General features: G+C 49.2%; 2 protein-coding genes across 11 annotated transcripts in view; one reads left to right on the top strand and one right to left on the bottom strand.

Moving 5' to 3' along the window:
- RAB3GAP2 (RAB3 GTPase activating non-catalytic protein subunit 2) overlaps positions 1 to 19,302 on the top strand; it is a 93,565-nt gene extending 74,263 nt beyond the window's left edge. For 5 of the 10 annotated variants that reach the window (XR_002336185.1, XR_002336189.1, XR_002336188.1 and 2 more), the window contains 12 exons: positions 1,051 to 1,279; positions 3,681 to 3,854; positions 3,953 to 4,059; positions 6,806 to 6,872; positions 9,660 to 9,730; positions 11,598 to 11,633; positions 12,865 to 12,939; positions 13,203 to 13,421; positions 14,196 to 14,285; positions 14,472 to 14,693; positions 16,134 to 17,349; positions 17,443 to 19,302. Coding sequence is in view for 4 of the 10 variants with exons in the window: in XM_003130506.5 (XP_003130554.2) it covers positions 1,051 to 1,279; positions 3,681 to 3,854; positions 3,953 to 4,059; positions 6,806 to 6,872; positions 9,660 to 9,730; positions 11,598 to 11,633; positions 12,865 to 12,939; positions 13,203 to 13,421; positions 14,196 to 14,285; positions 14,472 to 14,693; positions 16,134 to 16,292; positions 16,486 to 16,641 (1,605 nt within the window). In the remaining 6 variants the exon portion in view is untranslated. Of the gene's footprint in view, positions 1 to 1,050; positions 1,280 to 3,680; positions 3,855 to 3,952; positions 4,060 to 6,805; positions 6,873 to 9,659; positions 9,731 to 11,597; positions 11,634 to 12,864; positions 12,940 to 13,202; positions 13,422 to 14,195; positions 14,286 to 14,471; positions 14,694 to 16,133 lie in introns of all 10 variants that reach the window. The other 5 variants (XM_003130506.5, XM_021064324.1, XM_021064326.1 and 2 more) reach the window with 2 other exon arrangements.
- Positions 14,252 to 21,409, bottom strand: part of IARS2 (isoleucyl-tRNA synthetase 2, mitochondrial) — a 54,176-nt gene continuing 47,018 nt past the window's right edge. The window contains exon 23 of the mRNA XM_005656783.3: positions 14,252 to 20,042. Coding sequence (XP_005656840.2) covers positions 19,900 to 20,042 — 143 coding nt within the window. The 3' untranslated portion in view covers positions 14,252 to 19,899. The remainder of the gene's footprint in view (positions 20,043 to 21,409) is intronic.

Below are 21,409 nucleotides of genomic sequence, written 5' to 3'. Positions count from 1 at the left end.
GCACACTTGAACTTGGTTCTCCACGTGGTGGCGGAAGGGGCCAGGCATGGAGTTGGAGAGCGGGGAGCTGCTCTCTGCCCACAGCTGGGGATCCTGGTTCAGTTTCCTGCTCCAAACGGATCTGGGTTAGACAGCGTTGTTTCTGAGGTTTCTTCCAGCTCTGAATACAACTGTATTTGTACCCCCTTCTAAGCCAAAGTGGTTTTGACAGGTAGCGTTGAATGACTCACCATTTCCCTGTTGACCATTGGCTTCGTGGCTTTTCCTCATCTCTTGAAGACAAAAATTTATTTTAAAAAAGACTAATAGCACTTCTGTCTTGTGGTAGAGAAATAATTTTTTCTAGGGGGATATTCCATTACATTGGATAAAACACATAGTTCTGAACAGATTCATGCAACAGTGTCGGTCTCAGTAGTCACGGGTCTGAATTTTTTTTTTTTTTTTTTTTTTTTTTTTGTGTGTGTGTGTGTTTTTAGGACCGCACCCACAGCATATGGAAGTTCTGGGGCTAGGGATCGAATCGGAGCTACACAACAACGCCAGATCCTTAACCCATTGATCGAGGCCAGGGATCGAACCTACATCCTCATGGGGGCTAGTCAGGTTTGTTTCCGCCGAGCCATGACGGGACCTCCACTGGGCTGAATTATTTAATATGACTGGCTTAAGGTGTGTGTGATAGGGAGCAGGAGGAGTTTGAGACGCGCTGGCTTGTGTTGATGAGTGCTTTCTGATGGCCCATCATGCCTGATGCAGGCAGGGAAAGCTGTGTGCTTGCAGCAGGGTCCTGTGGTCTGTGCCTTGCATGCTGCTGGCAGCACAGGGCCCCCCAGCAGGGCCCTCGGTCCAGTCTAGACTCCACTGTGTGGCCCTGAGTCTGCACGTCCAGGCCTGCTCCTGATGCCTCTCCTGTGCAGGCAGAGGACACGGGCCTGGATGTCGCTGTGTGGCCTGTCCTGTCGCCCCATCGGCCGTGAGGCTAGAAGCTCGTTGGGGTTAATGCTGGCCCAGCGTCCGGGCCGAGTCTCAGCGGTGCATTTCCATTAGTTTTCGCAGGTGGGTCTGGGTCCCGACTCGGAGGCGCTCACCGATTCCTGGGAGGCCCTCTCTCTCGACACCGAGTACTGGAAGCTCCTGCTGAAGCAGCTGGAGGACTGCCTCCTGCTCCAGACGCTGCTGCACAGCAGAGTGAACCCCTCAACCGCCAGGGGGTCTTCACTGCAGGCTGAGCCGCTCCCAAGGCTCTCGGTTAAGAAGCTCTTAGAGGGCGGAAGAGGTAACTGGGCTTCCGGGCGTTGGTGTCCCCGTGGCTGTACCTTGATTGTACGGGCTTCTGGGGCTTGTTCTTTACAGAAACGACTGAAAGTATAACGACAAAGAAATACACTCAGACTTTAACAATAAATAAAAACCAAGTCCCTGTTGTGGCTCAGCAGCTTGAGAACCTGACATGGTGTCCATGAGGACGTGGGTTTGATCCCTGACCTCGATCAGTGGGTTAAGGATCCATCATTGCCATGAGCTGCCGTGTAGGTCGCAGACGCGGCTCCGATCCTGCGTTGCTGTGGCTGTGGTATAGACGGGTGGCTACGGCTCCGATTAGACCCCTAGCCTGGGAACTTCCACGTGAGGCAAGTGTGGCCCTAAAAAGAAAAAATAAATAAATAAATAAATAACCCACGACATACTTCTCCTCAGCTCGTCTTCTCCAAGTCTGGTCCTGTCACTTCCTCGCTCAGGAACTACCAGCTGCTTTAGAAAATTAGCCACGGTTCTCACGATGTGGGCAGATCCTCTTTTTCCAGTTTCGCGTCTGTGTCAGGTCGGCTCTTCCTCCTGCGCGTCAACCGAGAGCCCAGATGACGGTGCGGGAAGGCTGAGCTGCCTGGCCTTTCAAGAGATTTGCCGAAGGGCGGTCCCCTCCCCTCACCAAATACCTTGTTTCGCTTTGGCTGACTTAGTTATTGTCACAAAAATGCTAACATGTAAGGGGTTTACTCTTTTACCTTTAAAATGAATTAATAACAATACTTTCAACATTTTCCATTTTAATTTCTAAAACCATGATGCTTGCTAAGTGTCACCTGTAAGCTCAAGGTCCTCGGGCCTGTCCGTAATTTTTACGGGTCTGAGGGACTGAGGTGGAGACGGGGCGGTTCAGTGGAAGCTCTCAGGCTGCCCCCCAGGCACCTTCAGCTTTGAACCCACTCACGTCCACGTCCCGCTCGCCTGTTGCTGGGTGGGAGTTCGGTGAGACCTCTGGGACCCGCGTTTCTGGGGCTCAGTGGTCCAGCTGCTCCCTCTCCTGGCTCCTAAATCCTCCTCGTCTTCGGAGCCCGGCTCAGAGGCTGCCTCCTCCTCCAAGAGCCCGTTCAGGCCCCGCTCCCTGCACACCCCCTTCTCCTCCTGATTCCCGCGAGCTTGGAGCCTCTCTTCCGATGCTCATCACTTCCTCCTGCTCCAGGAGCCTGCGGGTTCCTGTCTTTAGATCGCACAGGACCATAAGCCTCTCAAGTGTTGACATTTACGTAGACTACTCTCCTCTTAGCAGCCGCTTCGTCAGGCATTTGATACTGGAATGGCTGTATTTCTGGGTTCATAAAGACCCAGGCATTTGTAGCTTTTATGTAGTGAACTCGTTTTTTCATTCCTTATAAGACCCGTGAACATTTTAAAAGTATAAACTCTACTCCACGCTGCCCCCTGGTGAAGTGGGAGGAGGCCGTTTTCATATTCCCCTGAGCAGCAGCATCAGGGGCTTGGTTCTGGATGGAAATTGTCAAAGAAGTCAGAGGCCGAACCCAAGAACCTGGACCCCCCAGGACACCGCTCTCATGTATTTCCAGCGATACTTAGGATTTTACTGCGAGGCCTTCTTTTTGTAGAAATGTTTATGTTTGAAGCACACTAGGAGGAAAGACTGGGAGAAAAGGTTTTAGTAAATTATAGAGGGAGGTATTTATTTCAGGTCATGGACAGGACTCTTCATCCTGAAAGCCTTCTTTAATTTATAATTATATTGATGGCTGATCCGTGGTAGAGCTTCATCTTGTTAACTAACTAGAAATTCCATTTAGGCAAAAGGTAGTTGGGTCTTCAGAGGAGTGTTTTGCCCTAAGACGCCCAGACCCGAGACTCCTGCTCGTCAGCCTGGTTTCACTGATGTACAGACGAAAGGGTTGTCAGAACGTCTCCGTGCCTCCCCTGTGTCTGGTGTGGTGCCTCTTCAGATTGTGACATGGAGAGTATTGGCGTGTAGACATGTACGCGTTAATGTCTATCTGCTATTTTATGCGAGTGCAGAGGTGCCCTTAGAGAGCCGCTTGCCCACCTGCCCTCACGGTGCGTGGTGGACGGTCCGATGCAGCAAATTTCATGGCTTTGGGGTCGCTGCCTGGCTTCAAACAAGGTGGCATGTAGGTCTCATCCTGTGGAAATATATTTACTTATTTATTTTTTTGGCTGTGCCCACAGCATAAGTTTCCAGGGCCAGGGATAGAACCCAATAGAACGCACTCCATAGCAGTGACCCAAGCCACAGCACTGACCATGTCGGGTCCTTAACCCGCTGAGCCACCAGGGAACTCCTGGTGTGGAAATTCAGATCCTGCGCTTGTGTGGACTCTTTTTGGGAAATGATGCCAGCTTTCATTTTCCTTCGTGTCTCCAAACTGTAGGTGGCATTGCAGACAGTGTAGCCAAGTGGATATTTAAACAGGACTTAAGTCCTGAAGTTTTAAAATGGGCTAATAAAGAAAGAGATGCAGAAAACCCAGACGAACCCAAAGAAGGTAGCAGCAGAGGTTTATCCGAGATGACGGAGGTGGAGACGGACCTGGGAGCCATACCAGGTAAGACCTGAACCCAGGGCAGCAGGAAATGCAGGGCAGGGGCTGGACAGAGCTTTCCTCAGACAAGAGTCCTACGTGCCTCCCCCCATGACTTTCAGACTTGCTGCACTTGGCCTACACGCAGTTCCCCTGCAGCCTGGAGTTGGACGTGCTGCACGCGCACTGCTGCTGGGAGTACGTCGTGCAGTGGAATAAGGATCCCGAGGTACGGCCTGCGTCCCTTCTTTCCCGTTGGTTCTGTTCTGTGCTCACGCCCTCCTTAGGTGGGCCTGTGTCCTGAGACCACTTAGAAGCCCTGGCTTTTTCCCCTTTGGCCTATCTGGGTCCTAGGAGTTGGGCGAGGCCTTTTTCACACGTTCTCTCTTATAATCCCCCCGGGAAACCCATGAAAGGTAGGTGCCATCATTATCCCTGCTCTAGAGGAGAGAAAACGGGCTCAGAGGGGTCCGCTTCCATGCCTGAGATTCCAGGTTCATGGCTAATCTGCAGTCGGGCCAGGAGGCAGGCTTCGGTTTCTCTGCGTCTAAGCCAGTGCGGGTCGCCCTACTCTGGGTCGAGTCGTAAGGAGTAGGTTGTTTCTGTCCTTTGGAATTTCTGCGTGAGGTAGCACCCACTTAACAGAAGATTCTTCATATTGTCGTCCTGATAAGAGCCAGAGTAAAGACCCCAACGCCAGCCTGGCGCTTGCGTGGGCATCATTTTCTGCTCCTTTGGGCGGGCAGGAGGCCTGGGCTGGCGCAGTCCTGACAGGTGTCTGGGTCTGGACCAGTCACTGAATCACAACCTTTTTTTTTTTCCTCTTTCCACCTCCTTTTTAATGATGGTGCCAATCCTTCGGAAATGACACCAGGTTAAAATAAGATGTAAAAACACAGGACATGTATTTCTTTTTGCTGGTACAGCCCTTGATGCAGGCCGCCCTGGTGCTCCAGTAAATTAACCTTCTCGAATCCAAATTCTTTGCTTTATCGTCCTTCTATCTGGTTGTCCTTTTGAAGAAGGACCTCACTGATGAACGAATTCACACATGTATTAATGGTAATGACATTTTTACTTCCTCTAAAGAAAAAAAAGTCATTACTGTGTAATGCCTGACGTATTAAAGGAAGACATTATAAAAGCAAGCGCTTGAAGCAAACGAATGTTCTTTGATCAATTAAAGTTTGACCAAAAAGTGATTTTAGGGCAGGGGACCCTCCAGCCATCCCCTTCAGGTGACTGCCCTGCTCCTGAGTGGCGGTCGTAGTTAGGCTCCCGCCTCACAGGGATGCTTTTCCTACTGGAGAAAGGGATGCTAGGACTAGAACAAAGACACGACAATTCCTAAAATATGAACAAATTATTTCCAGAGTCAAGTCTAAGAAAGTGATATTTAAGGAAAAAAAGCTCTGTTGTACACCCTTCATTTCTCACCGAAGGCATTTGCATGGTAGACACAGACGGCGCGGCGTCCTAGCCCCATCGCTACAGGCCGTGTGACATTTGGGAACTTTTCTGAGCCCATTGTTCCCAGTTTGCTCCTTAAGCGAACGAGGGCTCCAGCAGTAGCTCTCGAAGGGCTCTAGCAGCAGAGAAAATGCACGCATGGGGCCTGACGTTTTGATTGGCCTTGTCATTGTCGCTTATTAGAATTGTTTACATTTAAGATAAGTGGCCTTTTTTTTTTCCCTTTCTTTCTTTTTTCTTTTTGTCGTTTTGTTGTGTTTCTTTTTTTGCCACTCTGCAGCACATGGAGTTCCCCAGGCCAGGGATCGAATCCGAGCCACAGCTGCGGCAGTGCCGGATCCTTTAACCTCATGGCGCCAGGGGTCAGACCTGCGTCCTGCAGAGATGGCACTGATCCTGTTGTGCCACAGCAGGAAACCCTGCCCTTTTTCTTTTTTGTTTTTTCCCTGTTAAATACTCATCTCCTTGCCCCGTCCAATAACCCCTGTCCCACTTCCCCCATGTTACGCACACAGCTTGATGAGGCTCAGAACGGTTGCAGTGTTCACGTGGTGATGGTTGTCTTTGTACAGGCCTCACGTTTATTTAGCCAAGACCCGAAGAACATGCCATCAGTTTTACATACCGTGTCTGAGGTTTAATGTGTAAACCACCCCGCTTAGAGAGAGGTGAATTTCCAGCATCCCCCCGATAGCCTACTTCCTTTCACTTCTTTCACATTTTCTGCTCGGCACTCAAGGCCAACAACCTGTAGCACATTCACTTCCTGAATCTGTTGTCCAGCTCCCTCGCTAGGACAGAGCTTCAGTGAGGGCCAGGATTTGGGTCTGTTTTGTTCATTTCTGTAATTCTGGTGCCTCGGGCAGCCTGGTGCATAGTACTTACTCAATTAATATTTGTTGAAGGATGAATGATATTTGCAAAGAAAGTAAACCTATTTTATTTATTTTTTTTGTCTTTTTAGGCTTGCACCTGGGACATATGGACATTCCCAGGCTAGGGGTCAAATCGGAGCTGTAGCCACCAGCCTACACCACAGCCGTAGCAACGTGGGATCCATGCCAACTCTGCGACCTACACCACACCTCACGGCGATGTCGGGTCCGTAACCCACTGAGCGAGGCCACGGATCAAACCTGCATCCTCATGGATCCTAGTTGGGTTCGTTATCACCGAGCCATGACGGGAACGCCGAACATAAACCCATCGTTTTCATATCTGTGTGAAATTCAGGGGTTAGAGAGAACACTGCTGTAATGGACAAACCACAGTAAGTTCTGAATCCAGATGTCTAGGAATCAGTCGTTATGTAGATACTGTACATTGAAGAGAGACCATTAACACGACCTTATGAAAAATCCCGTCTTACCTGATCATCCCATGCTCTTATTGTAACATTCCTGGGTAGCTTCACGGAGAAGTTGATGTAAGAAGTCTCCGTTCTTATTCGAAATGCCTATGAAATGATACCTCTTTTTTCTCTCCTTTTGCTCCCTCTATGTAAGGAAGCACGTTTTTTCGTTAGGTCGATAGAGCACCTGAAGCACATTCTCAATGCCCATGTTCAGAATGGTAAGTGAGCAGACGGTAAAAACCTAACTGCCCGATTCAGGAGAGCCAAGTCTCTCTAAATTCCGATTCTCTTAAGCTTTTATCTGACGATCCTGCCGCCTAGCACACCGCTGTGTTTTGCTCTATGCAAAGTCCTGACTGTGGGGCTTTTCGGTTTTGTTGTGTTTTTGTCTTTTTAGGGACCCACCCGAAGCATGTGGACTTTTCCGGGCCAGGGGTCGAATGGAGCTGGAGCTGCTGGCCTACACCACAGCCACAGCAACGCAGGATCCATACCCCACTGAGCGAGGCCGGGGATTGAGCCTGCATCCTTGTGGTTACGAGTCAGGTTCATTTCCGCTGAGCCATGGCGGGAACTCCCAGTACTGGCTGTTTTGACTGCTTGGGAAAATGCTCAATGGAAAGGGGGTGGGGGCTGGATGAGCAGCTCCCCCCCACCCCCGCCCCATCACTTCCCCTGCTGCGCGGAGGGCTGTTCCCAGGTCTAAGGAAGGGAAAGATTGGGCGCGAATTGCTGGTTCCCTCTGTAGTTCCACGTGGACGAGCAAAGACAGTGGGCACTCAGGACTAATTCCTGAGGAAGAAGTTAGGTCCCCAAAGCCCAGTAATACTGTACCCTAAAAACGACTAGGTGCTTTTTTTAAAAATCGATAACCTAAGTTTGTTTCATCTTTTTACAGAGTGATCCTCTGCATCAGTATTATCTTAAAAATTTTACTGCTGTGCCGTGGGTTTAGTGTTTTGTTGGTTTCTGCTGCACGGCAGAGCGATGGGTTGTGTGCGCAGTCTTTCTCGTAGTCGTTTCCATGCGGTTTGTTCCAGGACCTTGAGTCTGGTTCCCTGTGCTGCACGGGAGGACCTTGTCCTTTGTCTGTCTCGTGGATGGTACTTGGTATCTACTAGTCCCGAATTCCGAATTACCCTCCCTCCCTGTGCTGCTCTCACTAAATAGGAATACCCTCCATGGGCTGGCGCCTGCGGATGTCTCCTTGGAGAAAATGTCACACATCATTGTAGGAAGATTGTAACCAGGTTGCTGGTTCCATTTAATAGATGGATGAGTTTCCCCCTAAGAATTAATCAGGGAGCCCAGGACTAGGCTAGTCAGATACTAAACTAGGAATTGAGTAAGATCCTGAGTGGTGGGACTAGGTTTGGGGCCAGATGAGGGGAGGGCCTTTCTGTCTGTGTGAGAAATTCTAGAGCCGTCACTTCCTCCTTCCCCTGGAGCACTTCCTGCAGGTGGTCTGAGGTCAGATGGCAGCGATTTTAAGATGTTGCGTTTTACATGGAGAGAACTTGAAATTTATTTACTTTTATATTTTTTGGATTTTTTTTTTTTTTTTTTTTATCTTTTTAGGGCCATGCCTTCAGCATATGGAGGTTCCCAGGATAGCGGTCAAATCAGAGCTGCAGCTGCCGGCCTACGCCACAGCCACAGCAATTCAGGATCCGAGCCCTGTCTGCAACCTATACCACAGCTCATGGCAACGCTGAATCCTTAACCCACTAAGTGAGGTCAGGGATCGAACCCTCATCCTCATAGATACTAGTCAGGTTTGTTATCGCTGTGCCACAATGGGAACTCCCTGAAATGTATTTTGTATATTCATCTTTTATTTCTTATGTTCTCCCAAGGAGGGAAAAAAGGATTTAGAGCCACTCATGTGGAAAATGTGCTCTCTAGAGTATTCTGTCCTTAATGATAAAACCAAGTGACTCCTGGCTGTCAGGCTAGTATTTCTTCAAGTTGGATACTGTCCCTAGCTGGCACGTTGCATTCGCTTCCTGGCTTCTGTGCATTCTCCTCAGGACCCCCCTCCCAGATACAGAAGCAGCTGTGTGGGTCATACACACAGCCTGTGAAATGCCATGTTTACGCTGCCTCGTTGACGGCTGTTTCAGAAAGTTTAGTGCCACAGTTTACTGCATATGGACATATAAAGCCCAGCTTGTTTGGGTTTTTTCCCTTTTTTTTTTTTTTTTACAGCCACACCTGTAAAAAACATATGGAAGTTCCTGGGCCAGGGATGGAATCAGAGCTGCAGCTGCAGGCCTACACCGCAGCCACAGCAACGCCAGATCCTTAACCCACTGAGCGAGGCCGGGGGTCACACCCGCATCCTCATGGAGACCACATCAGGTTCTTAACGTGCTGAGCCACAACGGGAACTCCTGGGGTTTTTTTTAGTACTTTCTTATGTATCGCTTTATTTGGTGGTTACAAATGAGAAAAATCCGTTGGGGTTGTTTGCAGCGTTTGGCTGTTAACCCAGAGCTGTTCTTGACATTCTCGTGCATGTTTTGTACGTGTTTCTGCAGTGAAATTGCTGGGTCACACGGTAGACATCCTTAGCTCAGGGAGATACTGCCATGCGGTTCCTCAAGGGGTTTTGCCAATTGATGATCCCAGCGCCGTGTTAAGAGCGTCCCCCTGTTTCCACATCCTCGCCAGCACTTGGTATCATCACGTAAAACATTGCAGCCTCGCTGTTGGTTCTGTGGGGATAACTCTGTGTGGTTTTAATGTCTCTTTCCTTCCGAACTAGGGACGTGATCTTTTCTTGTGCCGATTGGGGCCATGTGGGTAGATCTTCTCACGCCGCCTGGTCCTGATTCTTATTAAAGATAAGGATCTGTATTAATTTTATTAATAGTATATCAGATATAAGAAGTAGCATCTAATGGAATAGCCCGGATAGTTTTATTTGCTGAAGGAGGACAGCAGTGTGTTAGGTGTGGTGGAAGGGCAGCTGCATAAGCCCTGTGCTTGTCCTTGCTCTGCAGGCATCGCCCTGATGATGTGGAATACCTTCTTAGTCAAACGGTTCTCTGCCGCTACGTACCTCGTGGATAAGGTAAGGTCATGTCTGTGTGTGTGTGTGCGCGCGCGTGCGCACGCACGCTTTCTAGGGCCGCACCTGCGGCATATGGAGGTTCCCAGGCTAGGGGTCCAATCGGAGCTGTAGCTGCCAGCCTACACCACGGCCACAGCAACACCAGATCCAAGCCCCATCCATGACCTACACCACAGTTCACGGCAACGCAGGATCCTTAACCCACTGAGGGAGGCCAGGGATCAAACCCACATCCTCACGGACACTGTGTCGGGTTCTTAACCTGCTGAGCCACAACAGGACCTCCAACCACATGTTCTTTGAAGTGTCCAGTGACAGACAGTCCTAAACCACAAACAGCACTACAGCTCAGAGCCACTGTAGGCCACGGCTCCTCCAGAAAATGCCTTGACCCCACTGGTGACATGTTTTTCGAGTCACATCTGCTCTTTGCTGAGCATGCGTCCTCCTCACCCGCTCCCCTGCTTCCTCTTGACGCTCACTCCGTCCGGCCCGCAGGCTGTTCTCTGCAGCGTCACCTCTCGCCACCCTCCTGCGAGAAGGACGACGCAGGCAGAGAGCCTTTTCTGTGCGGGTTGCTGTGAGCCCATCTGCAGCAGTCTGCGTCCACTCCCAGCCGGGAGTGGGGCTTCAGCAGTCCTGGGACAGGAAGCAGAGGTTTTGATCAGTTCATTCAATGAGTAGTTTATGATAAGCATCTCTTATGTGCCAAGAACTCTGCTGGGTTCTGTGGTTGCAGAGGTAACAGTCACAGCTCCTGCCGTCAAGGAACCGCGTCAGCAGGACGCCAGTCAGACAGCAGGCTGCTTCGGGGGACTCAGAAGAGGATGAAGTGGCAAGACAGGGAGGGCTGGAGGGCTGAATTTTGGAGGGTGGGTACGTATGAATCAGTAAGAAGCAGGTGAGAAAAGACTCTACTCCAGCAAGAAGCCCTGGAGATGGGAGGCAGCATGTTCGATTCCGAGCTGCACGTAGCTTCCGATGGTCGAAGAAGAGGGAGGAGCAGGGGGCCGACCGAGGCGAATTTCCTGTGCGGGTGGTGGGTCTGGGGTTTCCAGTGTGTGCCAGCTACTCAGCTGAGGGTGCAGTAAATATAGCCGTTCTTTTATCTCATGCATCAGGGCGGTTTTCATGAGAGGAACGACATGTTCAGCCAGTTCTGGCAAGAGGGTGGAAAGCGTGTTGGCGTGGGGGCGGCTGAGCCTGGTGGTTTGAAGGCAGCGATCCCAGCGAGAGCTCGGGAGGAAGGGTCCTTCGTCCTTCCCTGTGGCTGTTTCCTGGGACTCGCCGTATCAAGCAGTGTCCCCGAAGGGCGGAGCTCTTACCTCCCATCTGTGACCCCCCCCCCCCCCCCGCCGTGTGATGTACCAAGTCGGCTGTTACTAGTGACTTCCTAAGCGAGCACATCAGCCGATTTCCTGGGCTGCGAATATAACGTCTGTCTGCTTTAGGTCATTTTTGCTTCTTTCTGGCCATTTAAAATTATCGTGCATCTTTATCCTAGCTGCTCCTTTATTCGTAGCCTTGCATTTGGATCTAGATTTTAAGGCAACCCAGTTATTTGGTGATGCAAAGTGGGAGCCAGAGAGTTGGAGTTTTTCTTACTGAATACTTCAAAAATAAGTATTTTGGAAAATAAGTGTTAATGTGACATATGTTTTGTAATATATTTTTAAGTTCTACCGGAAAATTAACTGCTTTGTGTTTAAATGAGCCGAGCCAGCATCTCGGCTGAGATTAGGCCTGCATTCATTTACGGCTGCATTTATATCTTTATAGTTTGGTTACTTTTTACTTCCTGCACCAGACAATGCCTTTTGACTTAAATTATTAAACAAATACAGTGTTCTGTGTCCTTTTGCCTTAGGTTGGGAAGTCACCCAAGGACAGGCTGTGCCGAAGGGTAAGTGGGCTCCACGTGACCAGACTACTTGCTGGTCCTGCACTTTGCGCTGCACCTTCTCACCTGGGGGTGAACTTTGTCTCTTAACATTTTGCTGAGGTATCGGGAAATAAGAAAGACGAAAAAAAGTACTCTGTTGATAAGGAGCTGATCACGAACTCTGGCCGAGTTTCCTTTGCCTTTCCGGGCTGTCAGAGTGGAAGTGTGCACACTGGGTCCAACAAAACGTCTTCCCCTTTGGACCGCGGGCGGGACGATCACATGCGGCAGGCACTGCCGGGGACCTTTGCTGTACCTCAGATGGGAAGTTTGGAAGGGATCAGACTGAGAGTCACAGGAGGAGTGAATTTGATCTCCCTTTACATAGTGACTGTGGTGTAGACGGTCTTAAAGCATGTTCCGGTCCGTGGATGGCCCAGACCTGTATTTGAGGCCGGTGATTAACAGTGCCAGCTTTTGCTCAGAACTTTGAAATGCTCTTATTACCAGTATCTCAAGGAATGTTGGGACACAGGGTTCCAGCCACTGTAGACCCTTAGTCCTGAGAAATCTCCATCGGTGCTCTGGAGAGCGGCCCCGTGACTACCATTCATACGAGTGTGGGCACACGCACTCACACACATACACACACTCTGAACTACCTGAGGATGAAGGACTTAGGGACAGGAGGGTTGCTGGTTGAAAACGCCTGCGTGTGCGCAGCGGCCCCTTGGCTGGGCCCTCGGAGTCGGGTCACAGAGGACCTGTTCCCACAGCATCAGCCTGGTGCTTCATTCGCCGGCTCGGGGACCCTAGTTTTATTCAGAGGGTTCGGTTCAATCCCTAAGAGACGCTCTGAAACCAGACCTGATGTTTGCTCACGCCTTCCGGGCCAGACTCTGCTGTGCCAGCCTTGCCATGGGCCGTGATTATTTGGTGAGCAGATGCTTAACGAGCTGGCTGGGGAGCAGGAGTGCCGCCTGCCACCCCGGGCCGCTGATGACACCACTACAGAAAGACACTCCGTTTTTAAACGTTGAGGGTAGAACTGTCTTTTTTAAAGCCCAATTTTCAAATTAGTTTGTCTAAAAAAGGGATTTAAAGATGTCCTGGGCCTTCTTAATTTTAAAATTCTTGCCCGTCTACTCAGTGTAGAGCGTCAGTCAAGGAGGTGCGTTGTGTTCTGTTTATTTTTCTGATGAAAATGGGCAGTCTTGCTGCCGGGGCTAACTGTGTCCCTCTCTGAGCACAGGATGTGGGGATGAGTGACACGGCCATGGCATCTTTCCTGAGCTCCTGCTGGGATCTGCTTCAGACTTTAATGGAGGTAAAAGAGGTGTATTTTCATTCTGAACTCTCCTTAAGCAAATATTTTGGAAGTCATTGGACTTAGGAAAGAACTAGCAAAAGATTTTTTTCACCTCCTCGAAGTTTTTGACTTAAGCCTAAAAAATAGTGATGTTTCTTATGAGACCCTGTTTTATGTTCTTTTACAATTATGATCTGGGGTGGGGAGAAAGAAGGGTTTGTACTTCACTGCTGCCAAGAAGCTTGGGAAGGCTCGTGCCAGCCTAGGTCCCCTCCACACAGGCCGACGTCAGCAGGGATGAGATGCCAGTGCCCGTGCTGGACACAGAGGACGCCTGGCTGGCCGTGGAAGGGCCCACCTCCATCGTGGAGCTGGCCCTGGACCAGAAGCCCGTCCACTACCCGCTGGTGGAGCACCACTCGGTCCTGTGCGCTGTGCTGTGCGCCATCACGCGCTTCTCTCTCAAGGCCGTGAAGCCACTGTCCCTTTTCGACAGCAAGGTAACCCTCAGGGGCTCCAGGGCCTCTGGGAGCCGAGGGCCCAGCAGGCGCATTTCGTGCCATCCTTTGGGATGGTCTAGGGTTCGGGGGGGAGGGGGCAGGGTCCCCCTGGTCCTCGGCAGGTCCTCTGTTCTCCTGGCTCACCCTGGCTCCAGGCGCCCCTCCACTCTGCCCTGCCCTCTCGGGGGCCCCCTCTCCCTCCTGAGGAGGGTCTCCAGGCCGGCCCTGTCCCCCTCCCCGCCCCGGCTCTGCCGTTACCCAAAGCATCTCCCTCCCCCCACCACGCACCAGGGACAGGGTCCCTGAGGAAGCTCCCAGGAGGAGGCTGGCTGCCCTGCACTCGAGGGAGTGGCTGTAAGCAGTAAGGAGTAGTACTCTGAGCTGTTACTGTTCACAGACAAAAAAAATCAAATCATGAGTTATGTCTGATTAAATTATTTTGTCTTTTTTGTCTTTTCAGGGCCGCACCCAAGGCATATGGAGGTTGCCAGGCTAGGGGTTGAATTGGAGCTACAGCTGCCGGCCTACGCCACAGCCATAGCAACACGGGATCTAGGCTGCGTCTGCGACCTGCACCGCAGCTCACGGCAACGCCGGATCCTTAACCCTCTGAGCGAGGCCAGGCATCAAACCCCCAACCTCATGGTTCCTGGTCGGATTCGTTCCCACTGCACCAGGACAGGAACTCCAGTGACATAATTTCTTGTATCTTTCTCCCTCCACCCCAGGAATCATCCAGCTCATCAGTTGTCTTGGTCTCTTCTTTCTCTTCAGGGGAAAAACGCATTTTTCAAAGACCTAACGTCAATTCAGTTATTACCTAGTGGGGAAATGGACCCAAATTTTATTTCCATACGACAACAGGTAAGTTTTCAGCTATTGGGTGTGACCCCGCCGGGTGCTCCTCCCAGCTCACTCCTCTTTAAGTCCTGTGTCCTTTTTGGGATGCCTGAACCACTGTAACGGAAGAGCCGGCAGGTGCCGGGCCTCCGATGCGGGCGGAGGCCCACTCACAGGGCGCCTGTGCTGTGCTTGTTTCCCTTCTTCAAGCTTCTACTGAAAGTCGTCAGCGCAGCTGTCCAGGCCCGACATGGAGTCGCAAAGGACAGGGACTCCTCTGAAGAGGCCCCGAGCCCGCCTTTTGAGAAGGACCAAGACTGGCCTGTGCTGGCCCTGGACCTGGCGCATCACCTTCAGGTCAGCGAAGACGCTGTGCGGAGGCACTACGTGGGCGAGCTGTACAACCACGGCGCCGACCACCGGGGAGAGGAGGTGAGCGCTCCCCCGGGGTGTCAGTCGGGCTCAAGTTTTAAAGTCATAGTTGGGAGTCAAGAATCATGACAGTGCAGGGGTTCCCGTCACGGTGCAGTGGAAACAAATCTGACCAGTATCCACGAGGATGCAGCTTCAATCCCTGGCTTCGCTCAGTGGGTGAAGGATCCGGTGTTGCTGTGGCTGTGATCTAGGTCGCGGACTCAGCTTGGATCCAGTGTTGCTGTGGCTCTAGTGCAGGCCAGCAGCTGCAGCTCGGATTCGATCCCTAGCCTGGGAACTTCCGTGTGCTGCAGGTATGGCCCTAAAAAGCAAATTTAAAAAAAATCAGTACAATTACTAGTAAAGCTTCTTGCTCTTCCTTTTGTTAGAACTTGTAGGCCCAAAAATCTAACAACAGAAAGTGAACAACTGGTCGCATTCCTGTTTGCGGGCAGTGTTAGTGTAACTCCTCTAGTGGGTGTACCAGGCCTGCCGCGTGCCAAGGGACAAAGCAGTGCACAGACAAGGCTCCTTCCCCAGAATTGCTGGTCTAGTGCGAGAGCAGAGAAGCACGCCAGGAAGGATGGAACGAGAGGGCGAGAGTACCCAAATGCCACAGGGTGATCGGAAGTGGCCTCCGGACGGAACCCCTAGGCCAAGAAGCAGGCAGCCCCTCAGAAAACCAGGAACATGGCTAGAGGCAGAAAGAGCAAGAAGTACAAAGGGCTTGAGGTGGGAAATGCTTGGCGAGGTCAGGACCAGGTCACAGGAGGTCTCACAGCCTCTGGGTATTTGAAGTGTATTCAGTCGGCCTTAGAGGGTTTTAAGCAGTCGAGACATGATTTAATATCATTTCCTTTGCCAAAAGCTTGACACTGACTTGTGTAGTCATACTGAACTGAAAGCTAGGTGATAAGAACAATCAGGTAATGAGCAGAAATTTGGGTTCTAAATGCTGGCTTTGAATCGGGCTTCACCTGGGTTGTATACATGGCCACAGCTCAGAAATGAACTGGGGGGAGTTCCCATGTGGCTCACTGGGTTAAGGATCTGGCGTTGTCACTGCTGTGGTACAGGTTTGATCCCTGGCCTGGGAACTCTGCATGCTGTGAGTTCAGCCAAAAAAAAGTGAACTGGAGGGAGTTCCCTGGTGGTTAGGACATGGCACTCTCACCACTGTGGCTGGGTTCAGTCCGGGTCTGGGAACTGAGATCCCACATCAGGCCGCTGCATGCCACAGCAAAAAAAAAAAAAAAAAAAAGCAAAACAAACTAGGCTCTCTTCCTTGGCAGTGCCTTTCCTAAAGTAAATAAATCTGATAGTAAAATATATGTGTAACAGAATCCCTTTGCTGTGCAGCAGAAATTTCCACAGAATTGTCACCCAAACTGTGCTTAGTCAAAGTCCGCCAGCCAGTCTGCTGGCTTTTACGCACGTCTGTTGCTGTTCCTCCCTCAGGCCATCCTCCAGGTCCAGGACAAAGAGGTCCTGGCCTCTCAGCTGCTGGTGCTGATCGGGCAGCGGCTGGCACACGCGGTGCTGCGCACCCAGACGCGGGAGGGCCTGGAGCTGCTGGCCAGGCTGCCGCCCACCCTGTGCACCTGGCTGAAGGCGATGGTGAGTGACGGAGGGAGCCTCAGGGCGCCCGGGCTTCCCTGGGTGGGTGCGTCCTCCCAGAGCAGCTGTTCAGGTCAGTTTGTTTGTTCTGCTGAAAAGCACGCTTATTCCGAAATTCCTCTCCTGAGAGCTCCTGAGCCGCAGTCATGCAGTTGGCTGTCACTGATGGGTTATTTTTGTGTCCCATTTGCAGAACCCCCAGGATCTTCAAAACACAGAAGTGCCAATTGCAACAACAGCTAAACTAGTGAATAAAGTAATTGAGCTTCTACCAGAAAACCATGGGCAATATAGCTTAGCCTTACACCTCACGGAAGCCGTGGAAGCCATAGCGATTCCTCCTTTATGACACCGAGCTGCTGCAAACAGGCTAAACTTGTGTGACTAGAATATCAATTAGTGCATGGTTATTTTGCATAACAAGATCTGGAATTTTATGGAGGGAGTATGGTTTTTGTTTCCTTTTGTAAAATAAATAAAAATACATATTACTTTTAAAAACAAGTACAGTCCTGGCTATAAATTTCACTCCTTTGATTAATACTGATGATAAAATATAAACAAATATCAACTATACTCTTAATTCCTATTGCAGATATTCTACTGTTTATTTCTGATATCACTTAGGTAGCTTTATTGTTAAACTTTGCTATTGAAAACTGGTTATAATTTACAGATTATGCTCTTATTTTAAGATTCTATATTTCATATTCAAAGTGTTACTGTAATGAACTGTGTTCATGTATAGTCCCCATCAGTAAAATGAGAGGCACATCCCCGTTTTAGGAACTGTGGGGCAAATGCTTTTGTTTTCCTGCGAATCCCGCCGGCTGCTTCCTGGAGTCCTGGACGCTGACAGCTTTCCTTCCCAGAGGTTACGGCTGTTGCATCAGAGGAGGAAGACCCTGCTTGTGGAGGAACAGGGGTTCAGGATCATCATATTCACGGGAATGGACACTAAACAGAGCCCTGAACTGTTAGACTTGCCAAAACCGAGACTCTGAGACGCAAGTAACGGTCCGCTTTTTGCCAAGGTTCAAAGTTGTATCCACACCAGGTAATTGTAAAAATGTATTATCTTGTAAAACCTATGTTTTAAAAAAGGGCAATGATGCTAAAAACTTAAGTCCAACTTTATTTTTCCTCTAAGAATTGAGAGCTGTCTGCTTCTGAGATTTGGTACGGTGGCCTCTTCTTAGGAACAGTACGGAAAATGCTTCGTGATGAGGCTGCAGCTTTGGCAAACTACCTCACAGCTGGCCTGGGAGGATCCACCCAACTGACGTTGTGCCCTTTAGTGCCTAGAGCAGTCCAAGTGCTGAAAACTTATTTGATTAAAACCAAATTAACCAAAACTGTAAAAAGTGCTCGAGCTGTACAAATACCGAGAATCTGTTTCCTGTTTCCGCACATCTTCGGAATGTGGCCAGAGTCGGGTGAGGGACAGCGACTTGTCGCCTCTCCACTCCTCCTAAGAAGCCAACTCCAGCACCTGGACACGCCTGAGGCATTCCGTCCAGCAGGACCATTAAGGAACGAGTCTGAGGTTTGAGGAGTCCCCAGTATAGGTTCTTGTTAACTAAGAGATCACATCCAAATAATAAGTGTCCACAACTTCGTAATTACTGTTTCATTTACAATCTTGAAGGATGAGTTTTTGAGATGTCCCGAGGCTTTGGGGTGAGGACCTGTCCATCTGATTGAGGCCACGCCGTACGGAGCAGCACGAGAAAGGACCTCGAGCTAGTCCAGCCTCAGCCTCCGCTGGGATCCCCGCTGCCCCATCCAGACACATTTCTGCGATTTCCTGTAAATGTGTCTAGCTTCGTACCATCTCGTTGTGTATGTTCTAAAGATTAGTTCTTTCTGTGACTTTTTTAAATACTCTGAGAGTAGTTATAAATCTTGGAGGCTGATGAAAGAAACTTGGCGTTTTTAAAGATTAAATCCTCACTTTGATTCCATTATCACTTTGGGGGGAGGGGTAGCTAATAAGTATTTTTATATAATAAAACTAGCTGAACTTTTTCTGACACATCATCAGACTTGGGGATTGTTTAGATTATAAATAAGCTGAAATATGGCTCCTAGAACCATAGCAAATCACTGAGTCTCTAGTTAGATTTGGTATCCTAAAATTTATCATTCCAAGAATTTTAAAATTGAATTCCGAATTGTAAAGAGCAGTTAAATATTTTACTATTTCATTAAGGGCTTTTAAAATAAGTCTGATGGAGGAAGAAAAACAAATTGTATACTTACCATAAAGAGCCACAGATAATTCGATTTTCCATGGAATGGGTGGTTCCTGTGTATACCGAAGTTATTGGTGGGAACCCGATAACCAGTGAGTAAGTTTTTTAGGTAACCTCTACCCCCACACCTTCCCTCATTAACATTAAATAGATTGTTTGTACCTTGTTAAATTCTGTTGTTGTCTGCAAAGGAAAACAAAAGGGTTCAAATACTCACACCTTCCACACTACAGGTTGCACTTCGATGGAAAACTAGAAAAGACACTAGGTGAAGAGAAACAGCACCAAGCTTCTAAATGCTTCATACTTTTGCAAAAAGAAGTGTTATATGGATTCATCTAAGGGCAGAGTAAACACTATTAGACTTACTGATGACCATTTAAAAATCACAAAAAACCCGGAGTTAATAACCCTAAGCGTACATGAATGAGGTCAGTTCACTTAGCAGGAGCTGTGTGGCTCTTTTCACTCATAGGAGACAAATATGGTTAAAGCACCCAAGAGCAACAGCCAAAGCCCCCTCTCACCCAGTAGGATGGATTTGTTAAACTTCTGCTGAACAGAATCAGCCTCCCAAGCAAGATTTTAATCCTGTACTGAATTGTGTATAAAATGCCCTATTATCTCCTGTAATGTATTGTAAGTAGTCAAATCCTGTATATACTGCTATTTTCGGTGTCTGTTCATTGTTGTGAACTTATGTATATTAGTGAAATAAATTTTCAGCTTTCATGTTGTTTCCTTAACATTTACAAGTACAAGTACTAAGGTTTTTTTTTTCCTTCTTATACGAGAATAACAAATTTTGTGATATTTTTCTTTCTCATGCAACCAAAAAACAAGCAGCGAGTCTGAAAAGGTTGATGTTCACAGTTAAGACACAGTGAACTTGCTCATTCGTCTCCGAGGGGACACACGCCGCTGCCGTTACCCATCGAAACCACACTGTTTTTACTTGAGACTGACAATTTTTGCACCAGCATCAATCAGTGATTTTACAGGTGCCTTTATTTTTAGACATTATAGAATTTAAATAATAAGTTGAGAAGATGTATAAAATATAAAATGTTTTCTGCTCAGCCACGTTTGTAAGTGGGCGTCCTCAGTGTCTATGTTCTGGGTAAGTCCATCAGTCCATCTGCATATGTGTATTTTTCCATAGGTACATATACACATTATTTATCTACTTACAAAAAATCTTTAAATCCCAGCTCTGATGCTCTTCCTCTACCGCTGGCTCTTCCACTCTTTACCTAAGCCTGGGATTCCTGTCCGCACTGTGAACAGCCATCCGGACCTCCGTCTGTGGCCGGGGCAGGGCTCTTGCTCAGCAGGCTGTCCACACTCAGGCACTACTGTCCCCCTACGACGTCTGCGCAGCGGGGACAGAGCGCATCTGCCGACGCAGCCGTGTGCTTCCAGCACCGAGGGCACTTCTCCTTGGTCGTTGGCATGACAATGACTTTATACGCAGACTCTTCACGAATGTCACCACCTGGAACAGAAAAACGCGTGACGGGTGTTTCTGACAGGCCACTGGACGTGTGTAACTCTTATTTCTTAGTTGGGTTGCAGGCGTCCTTTTTTCAAGCCTCCTCCCTCCTGCCTGGGAAAACGAGCATCCTGTGCATAGTTGTGCAGAAACAGCCAACAACCTGGACTGGTACAGCCCGACTTGGGGGACAGCAGAGGCTGGCTGTGCTGAGGGTCACTCCCAGTTCTGCGTCTATGCAGGAAAGCAGGCCCCCGAGCTCTGCAGCGGGTGGACTTCTGCTAAACTGCATCGCCTCTCCAGCTACACACTTGATTAAGCATTTTTTTTTTTTTTTGCCTTTTTGCCATTGCTTGGGCCGCTCCCGCGGCATATGGAGGTTCCCAGGCTAGGGGTCGAATTGCAGCTATAGCCGCTGGCCTACGCCAGAGCCACAGCAACGCAGGATCCAAGCCGTGTCTGTGACCTACACCACAGCTCACGGCAACGCCGGATCCTTAACCCACTGAGCAAGGCCAGGGATCGAACCCGCAACCTCATGGTTCCTAGTCAGATTCGTTAACCACTGCGCCACCACAGGAACTCCTGATTAAGCATTTTTAAAAGACCCAACTAGAGGGACAATGCCCGTGTCCCCACTTAAAACTTCTTGGTTTGGACAAAAGGAAATAAACATTCCTCAACAATTAATAGAGCTTGGACTGTGAATACACAGTAAAGAAAGTACATTATTTTCTAGTCAGAGCACAAAGAATGTACCCTAACATCTTGAAAAGCAAAAGGAGGCAGAATCTTTACAACATGGTCAATGCTGCCAGGCCTCAAATTTTAGTGGATGACTAAGTTAGCATCCGGCTTCCTGCTGATACCTAAAAACTGCTATGAAAACACAGTATTACTTGTCCCCAAACATCCATATGTTATTCTGTTAATATTACTCTGTCTCCATCAGTGAGAATTAGTAAGTTGACAAAAAGCCTCTCTCAGCAGTTCCTGTCATGGATGGCTCAGTGGTAACGAACCCAACTAGTATCTATGAGGATGCAGGTTCGATCCCTGGCCTTGCTCAGTGGGTTAAGGATCCGGCGTTGCCGAAAGCTGTGGTGTAGGCTGCAGACGCAGCTCGGATCTGGCGTTGCCGTGGCTCTGGCTATAGCTGCAATTCGACCCCTAGCCTGGGAACCTCCATATGCCGCGGGTGCGGCCCTTAAGAGACAGGAAAAAAAAAAAAAAATCTCCTACCAAACAAATAGCTTCAAAATGCTTGCCTATGAGAGACGACTGAGGGGATGAGTTCAACAGAACGTCCTCCTTGACTCCTCATCAAGGTTGGCTACATGTACTTTAATTTGGGGTGTGCACGATAAAAA

The sequence above is a fragment of the Sus scrofa genome, chromosome 10 (genome assembly GCF_000003025.6).
Source record: "Sus scrofa isolate TJ Tabasco breed Duroc chromosome 10, Sscrofa11.1, whole genome shotgun sequence".
NCBI classification, from domain to species: Eukaryota; Metazoa; Chordata; class Mammalia; order Artiodactyla; family Suidae; genus Sus; species Sus scrofa.
The sequence above is the reverse complement of the archived record's forward strand: the minus strand, read 5'-3'. Positions and strand labels throughout refer to the sequence as shown.